Here is a 25,408-nt window from a genome sequence, read left to right on the forward strand (position 1 = left end):
TCTTACACAGCAGCGCAGACAGACCCGCTCCTGAGCACAACCCCCTTCAGCCATGCAGACTAAAACAGCATCAAGCATCACACAGGATTTTAATCAGTTTAGGAAGCAGGAAGAAAGCAGGGCTATAGGAAACCAGTAAGCTGCCTTAGCTTTGGGTAAGGGGTGAAAGAGTGCATGATCATTCGTTTTTTATCTTATAAAGATAATTCCTAAGTAAAACAACTCTGGTGAAGGTACAGATGTCTGCTAAGATACTGACCCCAATTGCTGACACCTCTGTCAAAGCATCCTCCCATCCCTGCAGAGCTTTACAGTATCAATGCTGCTAATACCAGACTTTAATCCTCCTTTTGGCACAAGCAATCCAAGCCGACTGCTTTGGATATGCAATTCAGCCTGCCCCGCTCCAGCTCTGGACACACACCAGCACCTAAGCTTCCACAGGGTGGGCTCAGAGTGAGGAGGGACAGAGACTTCGGATTTACATGGCGGAGTGGAGGAAGTATTGTGCACAAGATAGGACTGGAAAGGAAAACGTGACAGATCAGGTTTTTAAGGGGAGGTAAAGGCAAATTAGTGGCTTTTTGGGGAATTACTTCTTTTCATTTATTTTGAAGCAAGTTTCCCCAAGGCTCCATATTATCAAAGCAGAGACCTAGATTAAGAACAAAGTAAAGATCAGAAAGCAGTGTAAGAACAGCAAATAATTAAGCTGCAGTTCACACTGTGAATCAATGAGCTTGAAACAAACCCACCCACGTCTGTTGAGAAACTTCATTAAAGTTACTGAAAAAAAATTATTGAAATAAAAGCAGTTGTGCATGTGCAACACCCATCTTGTGCTCAGAGATGCAAACTGCAAGAATATGTAAAAACTCAAATTCACAGATTCTCTCAGTTCTTCTGGAAGACAACACAGCATACACTTTAGGATCATTTCCAAGGAGGACAAAGGAGGCTGGCAGATCATCAAGAGGATTAACCTCCGAATGATATCTCAAACTCATGTATTTTTCCAAATGGTAAATGGTTTGTAGTTTGCAATTAGTTCCATTCACAGAAAATTCAATTTATAGGACCAGCTACTGTGTCAACAAGAGATGAGTAGGCAAAGAGGTTTTAACATTGATGTCTGTCAAACCAACTTATTCCCTGCTGATGTTAACCACCTTATCTTGTTGGTGCTTTGAACGATGAGCTGCAGAGGATTTCCAACAAACAATGCAAAATTACTTCCAGTAATAGTAATAATAGTAATAATTACTACTTTCTACATGTCCATTTTTATCCCCGGATCCGGAAGTGCTCTACAATAGGTATGCAACATCACCTACATTATAACAGGGAGAGAAAGCATCACCAGCTGAAAGATAGCCCATATCTCACCTACTCCTGAATCGTTTCCTACTGTCCTGGACCTTTCTTTGCTGATTTTATCCCATTGTGAGAGGAAGGAAGGAGGCAGCGTGCCAGTTCTCCTCCTCCCTACACAAGGGTTGCTCTTGCCACAGCACAGCAAAGCGACATTGATAAGCCACCTTTTTCAGGTTACCTTTCCCTGCTAGCCTGCCATCACCCTCTCCATTTACCTTGAGCAGCTACTTTCCATCATGAAATCACCTTGCCCCCCACCCCTGGCTGAAGCTTTGAGTTTTCCAGAGGGAAGTGCTCAGCCCACATGACAGTGACAGCAGAGACTACTGATGACAGGACTGAAATACATCTTCCCTCTCAACAACAGAAGCAGCCACCATTTACTGACTGCTCTCTTGATGCATTTAAGTGGTTTCTTAAAAAATAGGACCACTTTATTTATCAAATGGTCAAACAGGATTGTGTTAGTAACATGTCAGCACTGCTGTGCTCTGCATCCATATTCATCAGCCTGAAGACAATGAAGTCTCCAAACTGGCACATGCTTTTTTCATGCCCTGTAAGAACAGTACCTTATTTAAAAAAATAAATCAAAGTTATCCTGGAATGTAGAAGCTGCAGTAGATCAGAGCACTGCAGATGCTAATAAAAACTTATGATGTGGATTAGGTTAATCTACTAATGATCAATTTGTCTACATTTATTGGAGAACCTAGTATTCATTGAGATAATCCTTTTATCTCCACCATGACTAATTTCCTCTTGCAAAACACCATCAGAAAATGAGGCTGTAGTAAGGAAAAACGATGATGCCTGGAGTCTACTTAAACGACCCTAGTCTCCAGTGGGACTGCAAATAATTTCAGTAATAGGCCCTTTCAGAACACTTTTCATTACTTCTTGCATTTGTGAAGTTACTCAAGAGAACAGTTATTGCAATTTAGAGACAAGCCCAAGAAAGAGAAGTGAACCAACTTCTGAAAATGCCTCAATCAGTGGAGACTTGACAGAAGTATAATTCAGTGCAACAGAAGTTGCAATGCCAAATCTTTTAGTTTCGTCCAAACTAACAGACTTCAACATAAAACTGAAGAATCCAACAGTGCATCTGCACTATTCTATCTTTTAAACACTCTTTACAAAAATCTCAAAAGAAAAGCAAAGCAAAAGAGTCAGTGTAAGGAATATTGCTTCTTCAAGTTTTTCAGAGCGCATTAAAACTCCTTCTGATCCCAGCTTCTAACGCTTCCTCTCCCACTTCGCAGGTACTCTCAGAAATGCAAATGCCACCTCTAACCAGAAAGGTTCCTTTGCAAGGAACACTGGAAATGCTCTGGAGTTCAGGTTTGTAACTAATTTCCCATAGGTCCTTATTCACCGTAGCTTAAAATAAGAGCGTGCCAGTAACTTCCACAAGTGTTTGAGACTAAAACTGGATCCATGTTTCAAGGTCAATGTAATTCCACAAAACCTCTTCCTCAGCATTTACAAAAAAATGCCATTTGTGAAGAGGAAGCCTAAAACAAAACAAAGGGGGAGCTGTCTGAAAACTCATTTTTCACCTAAAGAGAAACATGGCCATCACAGAAAGCAGAGAACATACAGAATTTGCAGAAACAGCCTACTGATCACAGTACCCTTCACAAAAGGGAAGCACGATTCCCAATACTTAATGGCACTGTTTGCATTGGAAGATGCTTCTTCTATACTTAGCATGGCAGTTAACCTCTCATCTGGGTCGCTCTCCATTGCATTAAAGACTTCCCTGTATAGATCCACTTCCCCAGCCTGGATAAATGACCTACTCTTCATACAGACCCCACTGGAGAGACCCGCACTGACAAGATTTTATGACAAGAGAGTCTGTGGCACACAAATAACTCCGACACTGCTACTGTGGACACTGAAATGGGGATATCTCTGCCAAAATGGAAAATATACGGTATTTTATTTCAAATCAAAATAATTTAAAAAAAATGCTAAACACAGGATGCAGTGAACAGCAGATTAATATTCCATGCTTGTGCCTTACCGTAAGCAGCCAGAAGTGTTCTTGAAGACAGTCGTCCACTCAGCGTCGCGAGGTTTCGAGTCCTCGTTTGGCTCGCTCTCCCAGCCAGAATGGGGTATAATCACCTCATTGGTGAGCGTCTGCAGACCGTGGTTGATGATGACCATCTTCAGGGGCTCATAGGAGGACAAGTTCCATAGGGTGCCTTCAGGAGAAACAGCAGTTATTAAACAAGTAATGAGAGCAATAATTCTTTTTACTCTCTTTCATTACAGAGAATCACTAGAAGACTAAATCACAAAACAAAATGATAAGGTGAAACCATTTTTGAAGTTTGAGATTCCAGACTAGCCTATAGCTTAGGGAACATTGCACAGTCGCTGCAACAGAAACACTTCCAAAGGTAGGTCCATCAAGACATGGACGTCGCTGAAGTCATCAGGGCTTGCTGCAGAGTACATAAATGTGAGGTGCTATTAGAGACAGACGGGATTTTTTGCTATATACAAATTTTCATATTGCTACATTTTAAAGTCTAGCTATGCCTCAAAAAGCAAAAATTCACCCAGTATAGAAGAAAAGCATATTGAGCAAGTCCTAAAAACAAGGCTGAATTTATGGAGGATCATTGATCTTATGTTTATTGTCTGCACAAGACAATATTTCACTCAAGACTCCTCTCTCTCTATTATTTACTTTCACATTTTGCTGTCAGAGGCAACATCTGTGCGCAAATCCCCTGGTGCCACAAGCAAACGATTCCTTGAAGAAGCTGAGAACCGAGAGTCCTCCTCCGCCTTCTCATTTTCACCTCAATTATGAATCAAAGCAGACTGAAGCTAAACAACAAAACAGCACAACCGAGGTCAGAACAACCTTACAACCGTCACAGTACCCTGTCCTAGAGATGAGCTACAATTTCTCAGCAGACCTGCAGCAGTGTCCTCTGCCCAGTGAGGATTTACCAGGCTGTAGGGATACTTTGGAAACATATTAGACTGGTAAAAGCATTGGTTTGTATGTAGTAAATATAACACTTAACCAGTTCAGCAGCAGGTATGTCAGGGATTTTATTATTTAAACTATGTCAAAATTAAAATTGCAGAATTTTAGCATTAAGAAAAAGACAGACTTGTCCACTGAAGATATGAACTTACTGAACTTTTTATATTCACATATAAAAAACACTGAATAAAGCAAGTTTTTTTTTTTTTTAATTGATTTCAACTTGCTGGAGAGAGGTCCAAATCACGGGCCATTTTACCAAGTTGGAGCAGAAATACTGCTTGTCCACTGTGACATTAATTGCACACCATTTCAAAAGCTTCAAATGAAAACCAGACCTTCTATTCAGAACTTCTTATATTGAAAAGTGAAGTCACAAAATGAAACACATGAATATTAAACAATCTGCCTTTATAAAACTGACAAGTACCACAGACGAAAACTTCTGCTCTTGCTCATCCCATGTTTTCGGTAGAATCTCATCTCTGAAGTCAAAAGGCCAAAGACTTACCTAAAGTTTTCCATATTTCACATAGCCCTGTAAACTAATACCAAAATACTAGCAATCCTTCTAATCCCAATTTTAAACAGTTGTGGTTTTTTGGGTTTTTTTGAAGTCCGGCCTAAAAGAGGATATTCACTTCAGAGAGAATTCCTGCACAGGCCCAGCCTGGTGACACTTGAGAACTATCAGGAAGAACATTTGGAGGGAGTCAGATGCACAGTTTTGATCTCCAAGGAAAACTGGGAAAATTAGGAAGATTTCAAATAGACTAACAGAGAAATTGGATTTCCTAGGGCATAGAGAAGTCTTTCCTAAGTGGATACAATATTAATACCAGACTCCTTGTGTTGCAACAACCACGAATTTGTTCACCTTACAGTGCAAGTTGTAGACACTTGCTTCTAAATGCATGCTTAAAATAAATAAATAAATAAATAAATGAAAAGGGGACAAACAAGGTGCGACCTTCTGTTTCAATCCCTCTCAAGCACTCCAAGTTTCAAAACTTACAAGTTTCAAGCTCCTAAAGTCTTTGCCCATTCGTTGTTGGTCCATTAGCTTGCTCAAGCAGTCTACCAAGTCTATTGGACCATGGGTGGGGGTGGTCAGTGTGAAGCTGGCGGCAGCGCGGGAGCCTGCGGGTGCGCGACGCTCCCATACGCCTGAGCCCCACCAAAGCACTGCGCACCTCCTCAGGCAACGAGCAAGCAATCTCATCTCCTTCGCACTCCAGCTTTCACTGCCACCAGCCAGAAGTGTCAAATGCCACATGTCCTATTTTAACATCAGGGTATTATCCATATAGGGCCATGCTAGGTACCAGGTCTGAAAGGGAATTTTATCTCCATTACAAGCAGTGAGTGGCACTTATGTGATAACCTCAACGGCTGATGGTTAGCAGAGCCTCCAAAGTCTTACATTAGGGTGTCTCCTACTCAGAGTGGCATTTACAAAATCCAGATATCTGTTCAGACTTCAGAGACCATATTAGTTGTTAAAGAAACCCTAAGGCAGGCAATAGAATGAACCCCTGATGTTAATATAATGTTCCTTCACTTTTAGTCTTTTTCTGAGGCCATACAAAAATATTATTTTTTTGGCCTATTTCCCTTGTCATTCACAGACAATACCTTGTATGAGAATTTCAGAGTTTACTTTTTTAGCTTTCAAACAATATAATGTATGCAAAGTATAAATTAATTGTCTATTCATCAGAATAAGTCACCCTTTGCCATTGCAGAAACCACCAAACACAACGGACAATTGAAACAAATGCACATGAACAAGCAGGAAATGCCCCATTTTGTTGTGGAAGAAAGCTTTCAGTTTTCATAACAAACTGGCTCAAAATTATACATCATATAAGAAAAAAATGCAAGACAATATTTATAATAAGGCCATAAAAACCCTGATGTGTAAATTATCAGATTTAAACATCTTAACTTCACTAGACTGTCTTTCTTTAGTCACAGTACAGCAATTCCTTAAGCATATCAGACTCACTGATTTAAAACAATAATTCTAATTAGGTCCTTAAACACATTGCTGGCTCAGTACTTTGGAGATTTAAGTGCAAAATCAGAACACCCAGCACTGAATTAGGTGAATAAAACCCAGATATCTACACAGGGTAATCATCTGTGGAGCAAACCTAGATCTGGCCACAAGAACAACGGGGTTAGAATACTCTGCCCCCAAAATGTACTTCGGGGCTTCTTCAGAGAAACATAAATGAAGCATTCAATATTTGAAATGGTCAAAAAACAATATCATCTGGAAAAGATGGCAGCAGCTAGGGAACCTAGTACAGCATTCCTAAGGATCCTATATTTCTATTCTTTTGAGATGGCAAAACATTGCAACTGAAAACAATGGAGAGTTTTAGAGTCACCTGCATGTGGAAGAGCTGAGTTTTAAAATCTGACAGCCCTTCCTATTCAAGAGATCCTTCCTTAAATTCATCTTTCGCATCTGAAATGAGATTCTGCCTTTTTCCTCATTCCTGGAGGAGTGGCATAATTTATCATCTGTATTATAAAACTACAAAGGCAAATTTCAGGGATTAAGAATCAGGCAGATAAATATTTTAAAAAGCCAAAGTACCCACAAAAATTCCAATGGCTCTAACATAAGAGGATTTTGCAAAAGTCTGAGTGCTCAAATCTTTTGCTCAACTTCAGTCTTAGAGATTAGTGTCTAGATTTCAATACCTTCAATCCAAATCTGCAAAATAAAACTGTCATCTCCAAATTCCCTATCTTCTATATTATTAATCACTAGTAGTTATTTCAAGAGAGACTAAGTCCAACTGGGATCCAACAGAATTATAACTAGATTGCAAAACTTAAACAGCACAATCCTGCAAATTTCCAACACACAAATCAACTTCACTAACACTAGCAACCCCACCCAAATCAATAGAACTACTTACATGTACAAAAGGAGCTTTTGCACATGTTCATCCATAATTTCTAATAAAGGCTGAATAAAATTTATGCAATAAGCCATTTAGGAGCAAATACATTTTGACTGTCAAGATCATTGCCTTCCAGGGGCTGCAAGAAAACAAGATAATAGGGACCAAAATTAAACAGATCTTTCCTCCGTCCATTTGAAGGAACAAAAAACAGTTTGCACGCTTTTCATTTTCTCACCAGCTTCCCATCTCTTGCAAACATTTCATAGAAAACATCAGCAAACTCTCTGAAGAGGCATAAAAATACCCTATTATAAAACAATATATATATAGCAGAAAGCTCTTCAAGATATTCAAAAAAAGCCAAAACACTTGAAATAAATTTACAATAGTCTCCTTGGCAGCTGCATGGGGAAAAAACACCAGCTGAATCCCTCTATTGAGCAGCATTCTGAGAAGGAAAGTGTACATGAGTAGCCCCAGACAAACAGGGATGAGGGAGCCTTGTGGTTCCAAAGGCAGGGGAAGGATTCACCTTCAAGGTTGACTTCACAGGGAAAACAACCCTCATGAAGGGATTCAGATAACAACCAGTGACAAAGCTTTTTCTCCTTCAAAGTTATGAAGGAAAGAAGTTTAAATCCCAGCATCCTTTCAGCTCTTGAAAAAACAAACCCCATGGAAGAGACACTGATAGTTGCAGCCATAGAAATATTTAAAAAACGTGAACAAACTTAGATCAGATTGTAGGCTTCAGCAGTATAAGAGAAAATCCAGGGGGACAGGACGGGACTAAAATCCCTGCAAATTTGACCTCCACCTTTAAGAATCATTCTCTGCATCTATTAGCATAACACATGAATGATCTAACAAGCTGGAAACACTGCTTTTAAAACTCTAAGTTTAATCAATTCAGATGAATAACACTCAAGAGAAATCAAGTCACTAAAGCAGCAGCGTAAGGGAATGAATTTATCAAAATTTTCTATACACCTTCACCAAACGTGTTTGCCTTTTTGACCATGGACCGTATGTATTTTAGAACAAGAGAAACAAGATGAATTATTGCTTTTCAAAAGATGATAAAGATCAAGTCTTTATTTCATTCATAAGCACTATTTGTAATATATACATTCATCTTTCTAACCATAATCATTACCCCTCCTTTCAGCATTTTAAGAGCTACAGCTACACAGTTTTATTTCAAAAATACTGATTATCATAAAATATATTAAAAATTACTATAAGCTATATGCATTGCTATACAATTTATGTCATATTAAAGCGATTAGGGTCATGACCCTAATTTCTGATATCTCCGCCTCCTTGGAGCTAACTGTGAAAAGATTTCTAAAGACATTGTGCCAGAATACATACTTGCTATTATTTTCTGAAACTCAAGCAAAATCTTTTCCTGCTGTGCTTACTTGCAAAATCCAATGTTACCATTAAATTAAAACAAATCAAGAAGCTGTTTAACTCCTCATCTATGATCCATCCTAAATCATTTATCATATGAAAAGCAGCACACTGCATACATTTCCTGGGGACGTCTTGTTTTATCTTCATCCTGTACGCAGCTATTTGACATGCTAGATGGAACAAGTCAAACAAGACTATACAAGTCCTGAAGATGGGAGATCTGCGTCTGCAGGCTAAGTTGTAGTCAAGCACAGAACCTCACACGTGGACTATTGTGTCCCACAATGCACCTCGAAAACTGGTATTCTTTTGATAAACTTTCCAGCAGAAAATGGAAGGACTAAGTCCACCTGCAATGAGAAAGTTCAAGATAGCACAGTACTTCTAAGAGAGCTTCTTGTGTGAACAGTGGACAGGACTTTAACATACATAAATGCCCATAAGATGTGAATTCTCAGTTGCTCAGTCTGAAAGTTTCTATTATAGAAGAGTATTAGATCAAAAGGTTTACCTTTGCTAAGAGTTTTAAAGGTCAATCATTTTTCAATTAAAACTAATTTGGCAATATGCAGCATCAGGAAAATCACATTCTACACCACTTAAAATAGTGTGCAATGTTGTTAAACAGCAAAATTACACTTCAATGTTCACAAAAGGAACAAAAATATTCATTAAAGCTACCAACTTCTGACTGTTTATCAAAGAACGTAATAGGATTTTGGTCTTGCATATCTGATGGGAACATTGGTTCCACACAAAACCTTATCACTCAAGATAAAACTTTTGCAAGCTTTCCCAGTCAGAACAGATTTCTTTCCTTATCAGCTTAATCCTCATTTCTCTCCATTTCTCAAGAAAATGATCCACTGAGAGTGGAGCAGCACACAGTCCCAGGAGGACAACTAGAGACAGAGGCGAGGGAGAATTCCTCTGAATGTTTCTCATTACGACTCCTCTCGTGATGTACCTATGGACACTCTAATAATTCAACCACGCTGTCCCCGGTGCAGGAGGTGCAGACATCTTTGCAACTCTGCATTTTAAAAAGCACAAAGAGTGAGCTCCATGATATTTTATGATTACGTCTTGAGTTTTGAAGGTATTTTTACATGCCTCACATTCATATTACCCTGAGGGACATCACATTTTAGTGCCATTTCCAGATACGTTGAGAACACCTGGCAAAGCTGATATGACATTAACCCAGAGAAGGCTTTCAGTTCTGTTAAGAACAGTACTACCAGACAGAAAAAAAAGCTACAGACTTCCTTAACCTGGCAGTAGCGTAGTATCAATATAGTCAGCCTGCTTACAAAATTGGGTGCCAACATATTTGCTTAACCTATGTTCTCCAAAAAGTATATTCTGGAAAATAGGCTGGTGAACACACTTCTGACACGGCAAGTCTCAACCGTTCAGCAGTGAGTGTCACACATCCGATTCCTTCCTCATACTTCCCTGCTGCTGCACCTACATCTCACAAATCTTCAACATACTAATGTGGCTTTTTTCCCCACTCCATTAACCCACTGACCAGACCCAGCCGGCTGGCCGGATTCATACTGCTCAGCACAGCTGTGGCTGCTGTTTCAGATCACCCAGTTAATGAGAGGCCCTGGAGTTGCTCTGAAGCCAAGGAGACACCCTCCCACCAGAAGGCACCTTCTCCAGCTGCAGATAATGTGTCCTGCTGCACGCCCCCACCTACCTCCTGCGCTGCAGGCAGTCACAGGGTCCCACACCCAGGGAAGCAAGACTTCAAGACTCGAATTCAGATGCTTAGGGGGGCTATATTCCCAGACTGCTCTTGAATTTGCACATCTAAATTATGTAAGTCTCTTTGGAGAGCAGGATTATTTTCCTCATTCATCCACATCTGGGATGACCAGCTGATGATTACCATTCAGCTTCCAAAAAGCAGCCATTACTGAATTAAAGAAATAATAAAACCCAGCAAAGTCAATGTGTCATACAGGACCTCAATCTGCAGCCTGTAAAATAAAAACCACCATCACCACCAAAAAACCCTATACTGTTGTCTTTTCTTCCACTTTGACCTAAAGAAGAAATATTTCTGCATTGCTGCAGAAGTCTCCAGAGGATTCTCTCCAGGCAGAATTAAAAACTGTGATAGCAAAGTTAGACTTCAACTTATCATTAGGAAAAGGTAACTTGATAGGAAGTTGAGATTTCTACCACGAGACCATCAGAAGCAGGATCTGGATTTTCAGTGCTGCAGGCCCCTTGCAGCCGCCCGGGCTGAATGCTCCCTTTGCGCTTCAGGTTGGCTCCTGTTCCTCTCTGCTGCCTTTTGGAGCTCGTTCCATGGTACCAGCCGGGGCTGCGAACACTAGGTGCGAGCACAGCAGCACCAGGCACACAGGCATTGCTGGAATATTGTCCTTTTCTAGACCGAAGCTGGAACCTTTCACACCGCATCTGGCAATATCATTTCAGAAGTGGAATGAAATCATTCCTGGTTAGGTGGAGATTAAAGGAGCATCATCTGTTGCTGGACATTTGTTTAGGTTAATGCTCTCAGTATTCCTGGTGTTTCTCAGTAAAGGGAAATAAAGAGCTTTAAACAGCAAGAAGGGAAGTGGAACAAAAATGCTGTATTTAATTAGCAGGAGGTAGTGTCAAACAATGTATTTAAATTGTAAAATTAATTATCAACTGGAAATCAAAGCAATCGCCGTTCACAGAGAAAAGGGAAAAACCTCCAGTTTGTTCTTGCCATCTCAGAAGTGACTGATTAGCACTTAGCATTATAATGATATTCCTTCAGAGTAAATTACAGACTGACTTTTCCTTTCGTCAATCTGAAGAAATAAATTTATTCCTTCTCAGCACTCCAGAAATGAGTTTTGAGTAAACTAGAACAGCAGATAAACAAGCGTTATAAAAAAAAAAAAAAAAGGAAAAAGAAAGAGTCAGCCATCAAACTAAATGAGTGCAAACAGACTACAAATACTGCCTAAAGAGTTCCTACGTCAAGAGCCAAAACACACAAACAAACAAAGCAAACCCAACACACATAAATTAGAGGGATTTCTGACAAAACCCACAGCTCTCCTTCACCAACTCTCTGAAACAGGGCTGGAGAAAAAAAAAAAAAAAAAAAAACACCCTGCCAGTTTCTACATTGCATATTAAGACCCAGTTTGCTTAATATCCCGTAATGGCTGGGGAAGAACGGTTGGAACACCCAGTGCCACTGTTGAGCAGTAAAAACTTGGAGAGCTGCCATAACGTCTTTTGAGGCAATTACAGAATTATGATGTTTACTTCAAAAGGCTTAATCCGCATTTGTGATAGTCCGCTTGGAGAATCCAACACAGATAAGGTAGCTAAGCGATTTCAGCGCTGGACCCATTTTCACATGCCCAGAACTTTCCAAAAATTTCTGTTCCGGCACTGAAAGCCACTGCATCACCCCCCCCCCCCCCCCCCGTCTCCATCCAAGTGTCCCCTGCTGCCTCTGAGAAGAGAAGGGAAATCCATTTCACTTCTCGTGATTCATGGGAGACTGAAGTACAATACATTTTTCTTTAGTTTAAGAGCTGACATACTTTTCCACCTTTCTCTACTTAACAGCTGAACTTTGAAACTTGGCATATACTTTATTATTCCTTTTGGACGATGTTCAAGACTAAGGTCAAACAGAAATGGGTTGAAAAAACAGAGTTATAAGTGATTGAAAAATCCCTGCAAAGTGTACATAAACAGAGTATCTTTAAAACGCAATTTTCCTTTTCCCGATTATTATCACAAACAATCCCAATGTCCAGAGCATCTCAACAGCAGACTCTACACTCCTTAAAATCTGAGCGTTTCCCAACGCTCAGCTACTGAAATGCTACAGCTTCTATACAGCCTGGCAGACTCCCCAGCAGCCAGGACGGGAAGTGCTGCTGAGGAGAGAGGCTGTACTATCAATGTGAAGTACTTGGGACATGGCAACAAGATTATTTTATAGGAGTTTAACAAGGAAAGTTTCTGATTAGCATCTCTTACCTCATGATTACAACACGCTGAGGGCAAGTACACTACAAATTACCTGTCAATGAATTGCCATAACTCATTTAAGCTTCAGTAACTCAACCACATCCAGTTGCATGTTACATCCAAGAGGCATCCTCTGTATCTCAGCACTCAGGGAAACCCGGGTGTGCTACATACACAGACGATTTCCTCTTGAAAGGCACGTCAGCCCAAATCATCTATTGCCTCAGACTTTCTCACATCAAGAACATGGTGCAGCTAGAGAAACAGCCACAGCCAGAGATCCAAATTCTCCTTCAGTCTTCTAACCTTCAGAAATTCTTGTTCCTGAAACTGAAGACTCCTCTAAGCAATAATTTAATAAAATAAAATACAGACACTAACCTGTAATTAGCTCTCTGACTTCCATGTCATTTGTTTTTCGCAACAGTCTGATCAAAGCTGGGATGCCATCACAGTTCTTTATAGCCACCTTGTTTTCATTATCCTTCCCATACGAGATGTTTCTGAGAGCCCCACAGGCTTTGCGATGGACCTCTGGTTTTGGATGATCTAGCAGGCCCACCAAGATAGGGATCCCTTTAAGGTGCCTCACGTCCTTTTTGATTTTATCATTCTCGTAGCACAAGTGCTGCAGGTAGGCCGCGGCATTGGACTTGACCGGATCAATAGGGTGGCTGAGCATGGCAATTACTTCGGGGAGGTCAGGGTCCCTCCACCTAGGGTCTTTCCGAATGCTGTCAATAGAGGGGGAGCGCTTCCCCAGGCGGTCAATACTGGCCATGCTTCCTCTCTCTGGCTGTGCCAGTGGTGCTGCATAGCCACCGTGAAGGTAAGGGATCCTCTCTTCAACCATCTCCGTCTCGATGGGGTCATCGTAGCCCCTGTAAGAAGCAGCAGTCCCAAGAGAAAAAGGAAAAAAGCACATTTAAACATTTTGTGCCTCTGAGCCAGTATGGAGATTTCAGCCATAATCAAACTGTTTAACATCACAAACATCATTAGGGGCAACATATTTACACTTTTAAATAATGTATTTGTAGTAACATGAAAATTAAGCATAGCTGAGTACTCAGCAACGATGGGACTGTAGGACAATATTTGTTTGGTTAGCAGCGAAATAATGACAGGAACAGCAAGTCATCAAGCATATTGCTTTCATTTAGGTCACTTAGCAAAGCAATTATGACAGAACTGGATTACACTTAGTAGGAAACACTGAGCTTCCTTTAATTAGAGTTCTGGTTTGTTGCAGTAGTGTCATTAATGCATTCAAGGCCTGGGCACAAAGGGACCACAGACACTTTTCAACAAATCTGAGAAGATCCCCTACATTTCCATGCAAGGGCTGATGCTCGCACAAGTACTCTGAATTCATCAATACACATGACAGTTCGTCATAGGAAATGGAAAACTTAAGTCCTGAATCCAAGCAGACAGTAAAAGTCTATCTTTTATAGAATCAGTCAACATAAAAGTAAGAAACTGATAGTCAAGAGATCTGGGTCCAACTGTTAACACCTCAGCAATTTGCTGTCATCCAAAATGAGTCCAGCACTCCATGCTTTTCTCCCTCTCCCAGAATCAGCAACTAACCAGGCTGTAAGACTATTAAGGTCACTTATAGCATTAGAATGAACTGCACCCATCTTGTTCTGCTATAATTCACTGTGCACGACTGAAGTAAAGTCAGTCACAACCAGCTAACACACTTTTAAGTATGACTGTCCATGTTCACACAAAGGGCAAAGTCACAATTAACACAGTTGAAGATACTTTAATATGTTCTCACACAACAGAAATTCCCATACTCTTAAATAAAAAGAATAAAAAGGCCACTCCGTGTCAAATACTATTTTTTTCCCCTTAATATCAACCACCATAACTATAATCCCTAACCTCCAGAAAAATTCCCCACACATATCACTTCCGACAACTGTCTAAGACAGAAGATTTCAGCAACAGCTTTGTAAGGAGAGACACTTACACCTTCAGATTGGTTTTTGAGACCCACTGATAAAGTTCATCTTTTATTTAAAGTGACACCTTATATCCTCCAGATACACGCACAGTTAGTACAGGGGAGCTTCAACGCGCATGAGGTGTGCCCAGCTGTAAGACAACATTTAAGCCCCTACGAAAAGTACAAAAGGAAGCCTGAAGCATGCATACAGTGACCACAGATTCCTAAATTTCGCATGTGAATAAGCCCACAGGGCAGTAAGGCAATCTGCACCTAACAGTCATGAACTCCCATAAGCACTTTCCACTTTGAAATCTCTCCTCTCCGAGGCTTTGTCGCAAAGGCTCACACAAACTAGCTAACCTCTCTTAGAAGAATAAAGAGCTGAGGTGACTACTGGCGATTTGAACCAAAGTTTCAATTAATCCAATTGCTTTAAGCCTGAAGTATAGAAGATTTTTCCTTTTCATCCTCTCTTCCAACTAACACTACCTTTAATGCATGTTAACATTAACTTATATGTTAAACGTATGTCTTCTTTTGCTGCTCCATAAAGCTGACAGATGGGATGAATATCATAAAAATTAAGGTTACTATTTAGAAAAGCCCTATAGAATTCAAGACAACACAGCCTTTCCAACACATGGTTCTTAAAAATAGAACTGCAGCACATGTACTCGCATCTGCAAGTACAGCTTATTTGCTTTTTAAACAGACAAAGATTTTTGCCATGCTGTTTTTTCCTGGGCAGATTAGCTACTACCATGGCACTGTAGTTATTTCAGTCAAGCAAAAAGTTTTAATTGCTACAAAATGATTCTTAAAAACTTTCTCTTTGGGCACTGACTGATGTTACTGAAAATTTTCTGATGTCATGCACAAGGATATACAGCCCATTAAAACTCAGGAAGAAAATGGAGCATGGTATTATTCTAAAGAGACTGCTAATTAAACTAGACTCTGGGGAGAAGAGCAACCGGAGGTGGAGTCTGAACTTAGTCTTGTACAATTAATGCTTTTAATGTTAAAAGCACCTCTACTGACTTGAACTGCTGATCTAAATCATAAACTGAATGAAAGGATAAAAATGGGCCAGCATCCAAACCTCAGAATGAATCTGAAGAAATCATTTATTGATGCAGTTATTTGCATATGTATAATTCAGTACTTGCTCTGCGCAGTAGTTTACAACGTCTGGACAGCTGCTGTATTCTCTGGTAGAGAACAAAGCTGTTTCCACCATTCCAAGAAGAAAGTACCAACACTGGAAAGATTTACTTCTGTGCATACACATAGGGCAGAAGTAATAACAAACGCCCTAAACTGGTACTCAAACAGAATTTTGTTTTTACACATGCAAATTTGACAAACCAGCATTAAAACTACAAGAAAAGCAAACTCACTTCTCAGACTCACCCTCACGTTACATTATCAAGTGCATAAAAATAGATGAATTTTAATAATTGCCCTCTGCACAGCTGTTGCTTGACTCGGTGGCTTGTAATTCAGCAAGTCTCAAGCCTATCAGCTGTCTACAGGATAACTCTACACAACCTCAACTACACCTGCACAATTAAGTTTTTCTTTTTCTCATCCATGCAAATACATGAAGATAATTGTCATCTTGGGATGAGGCTTGTTTGCACTATTTCTGTGAAGCCTTCCAAACAGAACCATGCAGATGGTCTCAACTCCCTCATGCTGTATCCTCTCTCCGGTGCCAAACAAGGCCCTTTGATACCATCAAAGCCCAAGTAAAAGCTCATCAAGCCCAAAATAAAACTTCAGAATAAGAACTTTAAATTGCAATGCAGTCAAGACAAGAAAGAGCACCACCTAACTTTTATACCAATAATACTGACTTGATATTTATATTATCAACCACTGCTTGTTAAATATGAACATGAAATGTCTGAAATAAAGCATCAGTCATTCTAAAAAGAGGATCACATCCACATTTGCTACTTACTGGAACAAAGTTAGGGGAAATTTTTTTTCCCTTTCATTATTCCAGCACAAAGTTACTGAAGCACCAAGACAGCCAATAGGCTTTGATGATCCCTCTCTGATGAAATCCCAAAGACAGAGCTGTGCTAGAATGAAATACGGGAAGACGATGAGCACTTCATGTTCCAAGGAAGAGGCTGCATTGCTGAGGGTCCGGGATACAAAGAGCTGCATTTGGTTCAAGATGAAACACGCAGGCAGCAGTGGGGAGAGCAGTATTGCTTAGAACCCCCCAGTGATGGCTCCAGAGCCAAGCGGTGACAAGGGCATACACCGCTGGCCCCAGTCTCACAGCAGAAACAAAGCAGCATCAAGGAAGCAGACCCTGAACCATAAAAGATGCTGGCAAGTGACCTGTGACAACCATCAGTATTTTCATCCAGTCCTATCCCTGCACAGCTCTTTCAGATGCTCCTATCTCTGTTCCTGCCAACCTCAGCCTGATTCTGCAGGACCATCTCTTCTGTGAAGAGCAGGACTACAAGCCTGCTGCGATCACTTCAGTGCAGAGACACAGCTACTTTCAGACAAGATGAAGAGTCTCTCAAGTATTTTCAGAGAAAGGATGAACATGTGAAACACTACTGTTAAGATATACCTGCGTATCGGGTCCAGCGCACCTCTGTAGGTTGAAACAGTGTCAAGAGTTAGCCAGCCACTGGTTAAAGAAATAGTAACAAAAACAGCAGCTTTACCTGGCAGCAAAGATAACAGCTGGACACTTGACCCTTCAAGACCCTGAACAAATATCTAGAAACTCTGACATTCTGGCATGAACTTAACAGCTATACAAGAAAGCTTAATGAAGGCAAGTATCACGCCAATTCAGATTCACGTTATTAAATGCAGTGATCAAGGCAGGAAAAGGGGGGGAAAAAAACATGTTGAAATTAAAGAAAAAAAATCCTTAAAGATTTTACAAAGGAAGCTCTAAATGTCAACTCTGCCACTGCTTAATAGCATTGAAGGAAGCAGTTTACGAAAATAGATCACTTGCCATCTGCGAAGGAACAAAGTAACTCATTAGCTAAAGTAATGCAGAACTACCACCAAGCCTTTGAATGTCTGGCAGAAAGCGAACCCCTCTCTTGGTGCTGCCGAGGATCGTCCAGCCCAGGTTAAGTCCCATCTCCCCTCTCTTAATAGGAGGGTTGGGAACTAGAGAAGTACAGACCAGGCAAAGGGAACACGAAGTCACAAGCAAGTATTTGCTGGGGAATTAACCGCATTCAATTTCTGAAAACAAATTAGTAAAATTAGCAACACGTACTCGCATGCAAAGAGAGGAGAGTAATAAATCAATCACATTGGGTGCATGTAGTCACAGAGGTCAAGAAGATGTTTTCTTTCCAGGTCAGACTGGTGAGGGTCAAATGAGATTTATTTACTACTTTCATTTCAGCAGAGCAGCTGTGCTGGAAAGGTAAGCTACTTAACACAGGAGGAGGACTAATACGAGCTTGAGCAGATAGGACCGTCTGTGCTCAGGAGGCCGTGGGCTCCTCGCTCTCAGGACTGAAGAGGCCTGGGCGCACGCCAGGGGCTGCTGCCTGCAAGCATCTTGCCGTCCATCTGTTTGTGGCAAGGCAGCCGAGTTTTTAGGATGCTGCGGGTCTTGCTAATCACCCATCTCAGGGAATTGATCAAAACACATTCAAGCATAGATAAAAACTGGGAGAGAGCTTGTGGGTTTGTTATCTTCCTTGTGGGTTCAGCATGGGCATGTTTGGGTAGACAGGTGAAGAATTTACACATTTAATCCCCAACAATTTATACAAGCATTACATTCATCACAGTTTGCACCTGGTGTCTGCTTAGGATAAAAGACGAGAAGGACTTGGGATCTCAGTAGGGAACTTTGTGCCAAATATTGAAGAGGAAACCTAAGGACTTTGCAGAGCGAGGTCCTACCGTTGCCAGCTGCTGTTCTCTGATGGAAGGACGGGCAAGAGTATTCCCCAACTGGACCGAATTCTATGCTGAGGCAAGTCTGAGTTATGGGCCATATGGTTAAAATGCTAAAAATCACCTTGACTGGACCCATTTAAAAGCCACTAATGGATCAGCTGACTCAAGCTGCAGCCTGCCCCGTAAACCTCAGCTAAACATCTGTCTTCTCTTCCCTGCATCCAGGTCAACAGATTCAGACCATGCAAACTCTGAGGAGCCGCCTCAGGAAAACCATCATCTTTTCCAAACTGACAGCATTCGTGCTTCAGCCCAGCCTGCCCAGGCGTGTCTGTACACTTCTGCCCAAACTGGCGAGCGTCCCAATGCTAACTATACCCTGATATAATACTTACAGCTGGCTGTTAAACCAAAGAGCTGATCCATAGTGACACACATGTCCCCAGCTTTGAGGCTGCTTGCACAGGTGCTGTTGTGAGACTACACTGGAGTGGGGTGGAGTCAGGCTAGAAGTGCTCTTTAAAGATAATCTACAAATATAAGCCTTTATATTCTAGATTTAAAAAAAAAAAAGACAGCAGAAATAGAATGTGAATAACACTTACCCAATAGCAGCATTTTCACTCTTTCTACATATAACAGAAATAAAAACAAAAAAAAACCCAAACCCCAACTGCCCCCCACAAATGTTACAGTTACTTAATCTAAAACCTAGCCCATGTACTGGGAATAATAATTTTGACCAGGAAGTGACCAGCAAAGTAGTCTCATTCTCTTAAATCAGGCTTCTGCCACAGGAAAATTAACAGCAGAACACTGTTTTGTTGTTGTTGACTCCATTAACATTAAAAATTCAAATCCTGTCTAGTCTGGAATCCTCACTGGCAATAGCTGCTCCAGAATTTTTAGGAAAAACAAGTCCCATGGATGCTAGTACAAGTGTAAGCTGTAATGAGGCACTACAGAAAGAAATCATCACAGTGGCAAGAGACTGCAAGTTGAACAGATTTTTTTTTTTTTTTAAGATAAATTACAAAGTTGTTGCGAGTTTTTCTTCTCATTTGTGTTAACTTCCACTTAATGATCAAATAATAGTCAAATAATACTGGGGATGGGTTTTGTGGAAAAAAAAAAAAAAAAAGACATTCAGTAGTTCCTGCTTCTCCTTTAAAAAGGACCATATACAAAACTCCTAGCAAAACTGTAAAACTAGGTATTTTTAAGGACGACAAGCAGAAAACCCCATTATTTAACAGAAACAACCTACCAAATGAAGCAACAAGGGCATAAAACCAATTAAAGATCTGTAAATATCTTCAAAAGTAAATTTGAGTAATATTAGATCAATATTACACACCAAAATGTCTCTCTCTCACCCCAATTTGTTATGCTGTCTGACTTAAACCAGAGCATATCCCGAGGAAAGGAACATTAGATGCAAGGGTGAGTTTTTTTGTTTGTTTTTCTCTCCAGAAAACAACTCCTTTTATGCAGGGACTAGGTTGGGAAAAAAAAAAAAAAGTAAGAAACAAACCCAGCCACACACCGAAGAGCCAACAGATGGACTATTTGCCTTCGTGCACTTGACTGAATGTGTTTCTGAGGAGGCACATTTTTTCCACCAATTTGTAACAAAATAACTAGCTTAAAGTGAGGCTGGTGATGACAGAAGAGTAAGAGCCCCATAGACATTTCTCTCTGATCAATCAGAAGGACAGAGGTAGGTTTAATCGCTCCCCTGGGAAGAAGGACGTGCAGCTGCAAGCCACCCGATGCAGATCCCCTGCAGACGTGACTGCATCTCCTCCCTGTCACGGACGGGGTGGGAACTTGCTACCGGGAATTTGGAGGAGAAGGCACCGTTCAGTCCTCTGAGACGGGACACAACCACAGCTAGCAATTGACAGTAAGGATGCTTACTCTACTTTAAACTCTAACAAATGAGAGTAGTAGTAGCCAAGAAGAAAACATTTTTAATTAAAAGGAAGAGAATCACTTAAAGTTTCTACAATGAGTGAGCCGAAACCAGAATTCAGTTCATTCACAGCACCACATGACGAGGACACCCTAGCTCAAAGGTAGTTCTCAGCAACCCTATTGCCATGTGCGGGTACAGTATTAGTTTGTTAGTAAACCTGTAGTCTTATTCACTTCTAGAATCCTTTCTTTTCAGAGACTTCTTTAAAAGTGATCAAGCTCACCCCTAGAAAGAACAAACAAAAAAATATTCTGGCCTCTTCCTACACTCCAGTGGACATCAGAAAGACCCCTTCCATTTAGCACAATCCATTCCTATCCAGGGAACTGTTTGCAGGCCTGGAACAAGAGGAACATTGGCAAAGCCACGATCATAGACACATACTGTCAAAACCAGGAAGACATGGATGATTTGGACAGCACTGTAAAACCAGCAGTATTAAGGGATGCTTGGTAGATGGAACTAAATTTGATTCTATTTCCTCCTTTAAGCTTCACGTATCTTCTGCCACAGAAACAATTCATCCCTCAAATTCAGGTCAACCATTCTTCAGTTCCATCTCTCCTCCTGAGCCACCCAGACTTCAGAAGTTCTTTTCTTCCATGTCTTACATGAGCATAAGACGTAGCATATTGCTGACGAGGACCAAGGTAAAACTGGTGGCAGCGAAGGTGGCAATGCCCATTCTTATCACAATTTTCTCCAGAGAATTAGGTACCGTTTCTGGCCAAAGACCGGACATTAAGCAGTCTTGAAATAAATACACAAAGATACAGACTTAAATGAATACCAGCTGGAGCTTGTTAACTTTCAGTATGCAGAAGGCTGCATATTAACACAAAACACATGCACACACAAAAAACAACCACCACCACCCCCCCCACACACACATCTTGGTCTCATTCTAGCAAGCAACCCCATATCACAATTCCTAAAATGAAGTATCCTCTTGACTTTATGGCTTTTATGTCTTTATGGATCTGTTACCTTTCTTTTGAGGCATATGGACACAGTGGTGTAGAAAAGCTTCTAACAGTGTTATGATTATACCTACTCTACGTAGTGCCAAAGCGCCATCAATTTATTACATTTCGCAAGTAATGACTTCCTTTAAAAATAGCTACAGAGAAATAATCAAGTAGTAATTACCCTCCATCTAGTACAAAGAACTATTTGTTGTCATTAGTTTCTTGCAGATCAATAGCATACCCGAAATGCAGGTTTATTGAAATGTCTAAATACTTCTTTGAAATGTCAAAAAGTAACTATTTATGAAGAGGCCCTCATACAATCTTCTTATGTTCTCACAAGCTAAAGTCTGCTGCCACAGTCAGGCTGATTACTTGTCAAAACCTCTTGATCATATTAAATATGGAAAAAATTTGCAACAAAAGAAATGTAAAACAAAAACTGTAAATTGGTCCTATCCAAACTGCAAGGAACAATAAATCAAAGGGATGTTTAAAAAAAACAAAACAAAAAAAACCCCAAACTTTAAAAATGCAAATGGACAGGTTCTAAGCAGGCTTTTAAATATTCATCATATGCATACAGTTTGAAAAAAGCTAAAACATTAAAAATGTAAAACCACTGTTGCCTGACTGTTTTTAACCAGAGTTGTAAGCTTTGTTTAGATGCACTGGAGTGGCAACTCAAATTTGGTTGATTGATCAGTATTTTGGCACCCACTTGCTGCTGGTACTCACTTCAACCCTCAACCCCATAAAACCTTGTTGTGGTCCCACAGGTAGTAAGCTTATAAAAGCAAAGACATCACAAGGGACTTCAAGGGGCTCCTAGTAGATATGTCATCTTTGGGGGGGGGGGTGTGCACGCCAATTTTCAGATATTTGATTCCACTTAACTTTAAAATGAACTTCCAAAAGTGTGAAGGAAGATACAACTACAAAAGGTTGGATGAGGCAGAGCTCCAAGGAAAGGCAAGGGATAGGCCTACCCAAATGCCACCAACAGCTAGTGCTGAGGAGGATAAGCCTTTGGCCAGAGCTGGTAAAAAAAACACCTAAAAACCCAGAGGCAAGTGGTTTCCAAATTCTCTCTCTACAGCTCTGGAAAATACTCTAAACTACAACTAAAATAATGGGAATTAAATCCATATCAAAACATGAGTCATGAGGATATGACTTCATGCAGACATATGCCAAAAGTTAGTAAGCTGTACAGCCAACAATTAAAGTATATGAATTTTTCAGGTTTATACTCAGAAGATGACTTTCAGCTCAGTAATAGGACTGCTCTCAAGCTTGATTTTTCCCCCAAAGCAAGAGCCAATAGCTGCACTAATGCCAGAAATTATGGCATAAAGCAGAATGTCTCTTGGGAAGACAAGCGAATCTGAAGTAATTTGTGCCTGGCCTCTTTAGTTGTGTTAAGTGCTACTCAGATGCTCTTGATCTCCTCTTTACATAGACTGACAGGACAAAACAACGACCTGCTCCTTCAAAACGCTGAAGTACTTCAGTGAGGTTCAGAGTGACCTTGCAACACAGCTTAGTGCATGCAATGAGCACGGGCCCAGGAGCTGAGAGTGTCAAGCACCTCACAAGACAGCTTTTATATAAAAAATGTCCCTTCACCACCACAGTATCAACTCATCCGCAACCAACCAGCTGTTCAAAATTTTTGTTCAGCAGATGCGTACGTAACCAGGCCTGTCAGAAGGCTCACAAATTACAAGTCCCTTTCTTCACCTTCCTAGCATGGGATGGGACTGGGAGAACACACTGCAGTCACACCTTTTTTTTTTTTTTAAGCAAAGGAAAAAAAAAAAAAGTAACCTAGCCTTCTTGTAGGACAGCATATCTTTCTTTCTAAATTCAACCTGAAGTGTCCAGAAACACAGTGACAGGGTACTTGAGCACAACACATACCCCCTTCTAGATTTCATGGGCATTCTCCGCAATTATTTATCGACTAATGAAATGATGGGCTCTACCTTGTTCATAGCAAGCTAGGGAGTTCCCCTCTTCCCTAGAGGAAACCTCTTCCTCAAGGCCTACCTTTATTTTGTGCTCCTGTGTTTAGGACATTTTGTTTTTGCCTGCAATTGTTTTTGAGAAACGCTGATCTTTCCTCTAGCCAAGATCACACATGCATTGCAATCTCAAACCAGTTTACTGCTTATTTTGTCATTTGTGCAAGGCCTTTCCCCCTCCACCCCTCAAATTTCCTGTTCTTGAGATTTTAACATGTTTACCTCTTTACAGAGGCTATGCTGACCACACTGCTATGTTTTTTTCTGCCAAGTAATTCCTGAACTTACCAGACCATTGTGAGTTCAAATGTATGTGTTCAACTAAGGAAAACATAGCTGCAAATAGCACAGCAAGAAACAAATGGGCTTTACCTTCCTTTGTGAGGTCTTCCTCTCTCTGGCACGCCTGCAGATGTCCGCCGGTTCACAGTGGAGTAATCTGGATCCAGTTCATATCCTTCATCATCCACTCCAAGGCTGCGGTTATCATCTTCCAGCCCATAGGGCTCTGGCTGGAAGCGTTCTGGCTGGGAGCGGTTCAAGTCAACGTTGCTGCCCACTGGCACCTGGGGCTGGGCAATAGGACCATAGTTATCCCTCCTGCTTGGCAAAGTGAAGCTACCATCCTCTGGCCGGTAACTGTTCCCTGGCACATAGGCATAGCGAGGACGGTAGTTGACACCACGGGACAAGCTGCCGTAGTTATCGGCTAGATCTCCATAACCATCATGACCGATATAAGGGCGATACTGGCCTTCGTGGCTGTCAGGGTAAGAATCGTTGTAGCTGTTGTAAGATCTGGTTAACGTGGACGATGCTTGTGGTGTGATGTACCGCTCCCCATTCTTCATGTACCTTCTGTCTATCGAATCTGTGTAGCTGCCCATGGGAGACGAGCCATCCATCGACGGCAGGCCATCAGGCCCAAGTGGGACCTGACGCACTGTTCTAGTGGTGACTGTTTTGACCATTTTGGTAACCTGTGGAAAAATATCGAATAAGGACATTAATTTTTGCCTTGCTGCCTGATGCAATGAGACATAAGGGGAGCTATAATGCTAAAGTGGGGAGAAGGCACCACAAAGCATACTACGGCGACAAGCCTGTTGAATGGAAGCACAGATTTACTCACCTTATGAACTCATATATATTGGAAAAGTATTTCTATAAAGAGTTGAAAGGACATGTCACAGGTCCAGTTAATAGGAGTTGTGCGTTTTGGGGCTCTTACTACCAAATCAAAAGCATTGCAGCCACGTGACAGTGTGTGGAAACAGTGCAAAGTCATCATACCAGCTCAAACTTTCCCAAAATGCTTTCAAGAGGCAACTTTTGCTACAGCAGACTTTATGTTGGGTAGCCATAGGCTGTCCTCTCACAAGTAGCATAAAAAACCCTACATCATGTTCTCTAATTTGATAGAAATACAGTTATATTATGTTGTCTGATGTGGATCACGTTTGTACTACTGTGTAGCTGATGGGGCTCAAATTTAGCAGTAATGTTTAGGAAACCACGACCCCAAACAGAAAAGTTTCAGGCTCTTAGCTTTCAGTCAGCACAACTCTCTAGCTTTTAAAATCTGCTCACATCCAGCCATCATCAAATGAACCCAGAAGGTAGTTGGCTTCACTCAGTTATTTTGGTGATAAGAGTCTTATAACTAACAAATCTAACACCGAGCTTGAACTCTGCACAGTACTTGCAACTGCATCTACCCTAAACACATTGGCTTAGACAAGCTTCTTTAAAACATACAGAAAGTTCTGCACACAAATACGTTTTTATCTTCTTTTCTATAAACCACATTTTATTTCAG

The 25,408-nt window shown here is 40.8% G+C and overlaps 1 protein-coding gene across 5 annotated transcripts in view; it reads right to left on the bottom strand.

Annotated features, from left to right (window-relative positions):
* Positions 1-25,408, bottom strand: part of ARVCF (ARVCF delta catenin family member) — a 305,181-nt gene that overhangs the window by 68,256 nt on the left and 211,517 nt on the right. For all 5 annotated transcript variants that reach the window (XM_067307355.1, XM_067307353.1, XM_067307356.1 and 2 more), the window contains 3 exons: positions 23,962-24,569; positions 13,123-13,622; positions 3,407-3,590 (listed from right to left, as the gene is read on the bottom strand). In XM_067307355.1, the coding sequence (XP_067163456.1) occupies positions 3,407-3,590; positions 13,123-13,622; positions 23,962-24,569 (1,292 nt within the window). The remainder of the gene's footprint in view (positions 1-3,406; positions 3,591-13,122; positions 13,623-23,961; positions 24,570-25,408) is intronic.

This window comes from Apteryx mantelli, chromosome 17 (assembly GCF_036417845.1).
Source record: "Apteryx mantelli isolate bAptMan1 chromosome 17, bAptMan1.hap1, whole genome shotgun sequence".
In the NCBI taxonomy this organism is placed as follows: Eukaryota; Metazoa; Chordata; class Aves; order Apterygiformes; family Apterygidae; genus Apteryx; species Apteryx mantelli.